This window comes from Neomonachus schauinslandi, chromosome 2 (genome assembly GCF_002201575.2).
Source record: "Neomonachus schauinslandi chromosome 2, ASM220157v2, whole genome shotgun sequence".
Taxonomy (NCBI): domain Eukaryota; kingdom Metazoa; phylum Chordata; class Mammalia; order Carnivora; family Phocidae; genus Neomonachus; species Neomonachus schauinslandi.
Genome location: NC_058404.1, coordinates 22464493 through 22466100, shown reverse-complemented (window position 1 = coordinate 22466100; position 1608 = coordinate 22464493). Strand labels below are relative to the sequence as shown.

General features: G+C 42.5%; 1 protein-coding gene across 1 annotated transcript; it reads left to right on the top strand.

The window, feature by feature from the left end:
- Positions 1–787: 787 nt before the first annotated feature.
- On the top strand, positions 788–1307 carry LOC110584186 (dynein light chain 1, cytoplasmic-like). The gene has a single exon (XM_021694218.1). It carries the CDS (start codon positions 846–848, stop codon positions 1113–1115), a length of 270 nt encoding a protein of 89 aa, XP_021549893.1. The 5' UTR covers positions 788–845; the 3' UTR covers positions 1116–1307.
- The last annotated feature ends 301 nt before the right edge of the window (positions 1308–1608 follow it).

The following is a 1608-nucleotide window of genomic DNA, read 5'->3' as shown; positions in this document are numbered from 1 at the left end:
GCATGAGAGAAAGGAGGGTCAGAGGGAGAAGCAGACTCCTTGCTGAGCAGGGAGCCCGATGTGGGACTCGATCCTGGGACTCCAGGATCATGACCTGAGCCGAAGGCAGTCGCTTAACCAACTGAGCCACCCAGGCGCCCCCAGGGTAGTTCTTCTAAAAGAGCAGTGCCTAAAATGGAGGTATTGAGAGATTCTTTGAAAGACAAGATGGGTTGGTGGGAGGGAAAGTGTGATGGAGAAGTGATAGAACTCTATTGAGGATCAGCAACTCTCTGCCCTCAAGCAAATGCCACCCCAATCTTTAAATAGGCAGAAAGGGTAAATGCTAGGAGTTGCATTTTCACCTCACCCCGTTTCCTCCTGACCAGTTCCAACAACACATCATGAGCTTCTTCCAAGGGAATATTAGTTCAAGGGACTAATTATCTAAACATCTGAGAAATGTAAGTACCATAAAAGAAAGACCCCCAAACCAAACTAATAAATGATTTAAAAGTACATAAAAAAAGAAATAACACATCCCTACATTCTGGCCTCCTGTCCTCTCACTGGGGAGCTCCTGGACACCCTGACACAGGGATGACACCCAGAACCCTGTTCTAGTACCCTGGCTGATACTTGTCCCGATTCTTTGGGGTCCATATAAGTGGACATTTACATGAAAAGCAGACATATACAAAAATAAGATGTGGTAGCTATTTTAACAGTCCTAAGGCAGACTGTGTAAAAGAACATAGAAGAAAGTTATACACAGATAGAAGTGATATTCCATCAAGGAATGGAGTGTCACCAGCCCCTCCCCCAGGAGACCGTTGCAGTTGGTCATCCCCTGCTCCTTGGTAACCATGTGCGACCGAAAGGCCGTGATCAAAAACGTCGATATGTCAGAGGAGATGCAACAGGACTCGGTGGAGTGTGCGACTCAGGCGTTGGAGAAATATAACATAGAGAAGGACATTGTGGCCCATATTAAAGAGGAGTTTGATAAGAAGTACAACCCCACCTGGCACTGCATCGTGGGGAGGAACTTCGGTAGTTATGTGACACATGAAACCAAACACTTCGTCTACTTCTACCTGGGCCAAGTGGCCATTCTTCTGTTCAAATCTGGTTAAAAGCATGGACTGTGTCACACACCCAGTGATCCATCCAAAACCGAGGACTGCAGCCTAAATTCCAAATACCAAACACTGAAATCTTCAGCCTTGCCTAGGGGAACACCTCGATCTTTGAACCTTTATTGTGTTGTTTTGTACAGGGCATTCTCTGTACAAATTTGTTGTGGTTATAAAACAATTAGCAAAACAGCTTACATTTGTATTTATTTTCTATTCCATACCTCTACCCCATGTTTTTTCTCCTCAAAATCCATTCCTTTCAAAATAAATCTGTTGGAGAAGTGAAAAAAAAAAAAAAGATCATAAACGTTTCTGCCAGGGAAACAGTCTTATAAAACACTGGAGAGATTTCCAGAGGGAAATAAACAAATCAAACTGTATTTTGAGATTTTTAACTTCTGTTTTTCAGAAATTGATAATTTTTTTTAGTTGTTTACCTTTCTGGTGTTCCTATTCAAATACAGACAAATATGAAGATATGCACACAAAT

Excerpts from the sequence above, each read along its gene's own strand:
- LOC110584186 (XM_021694218.1), top strand. The coding sequence starts at position 846 with ATGTGCGACCGAAAGGCCGTGATCAAAAACGTCGATATGTCAGAGGAG.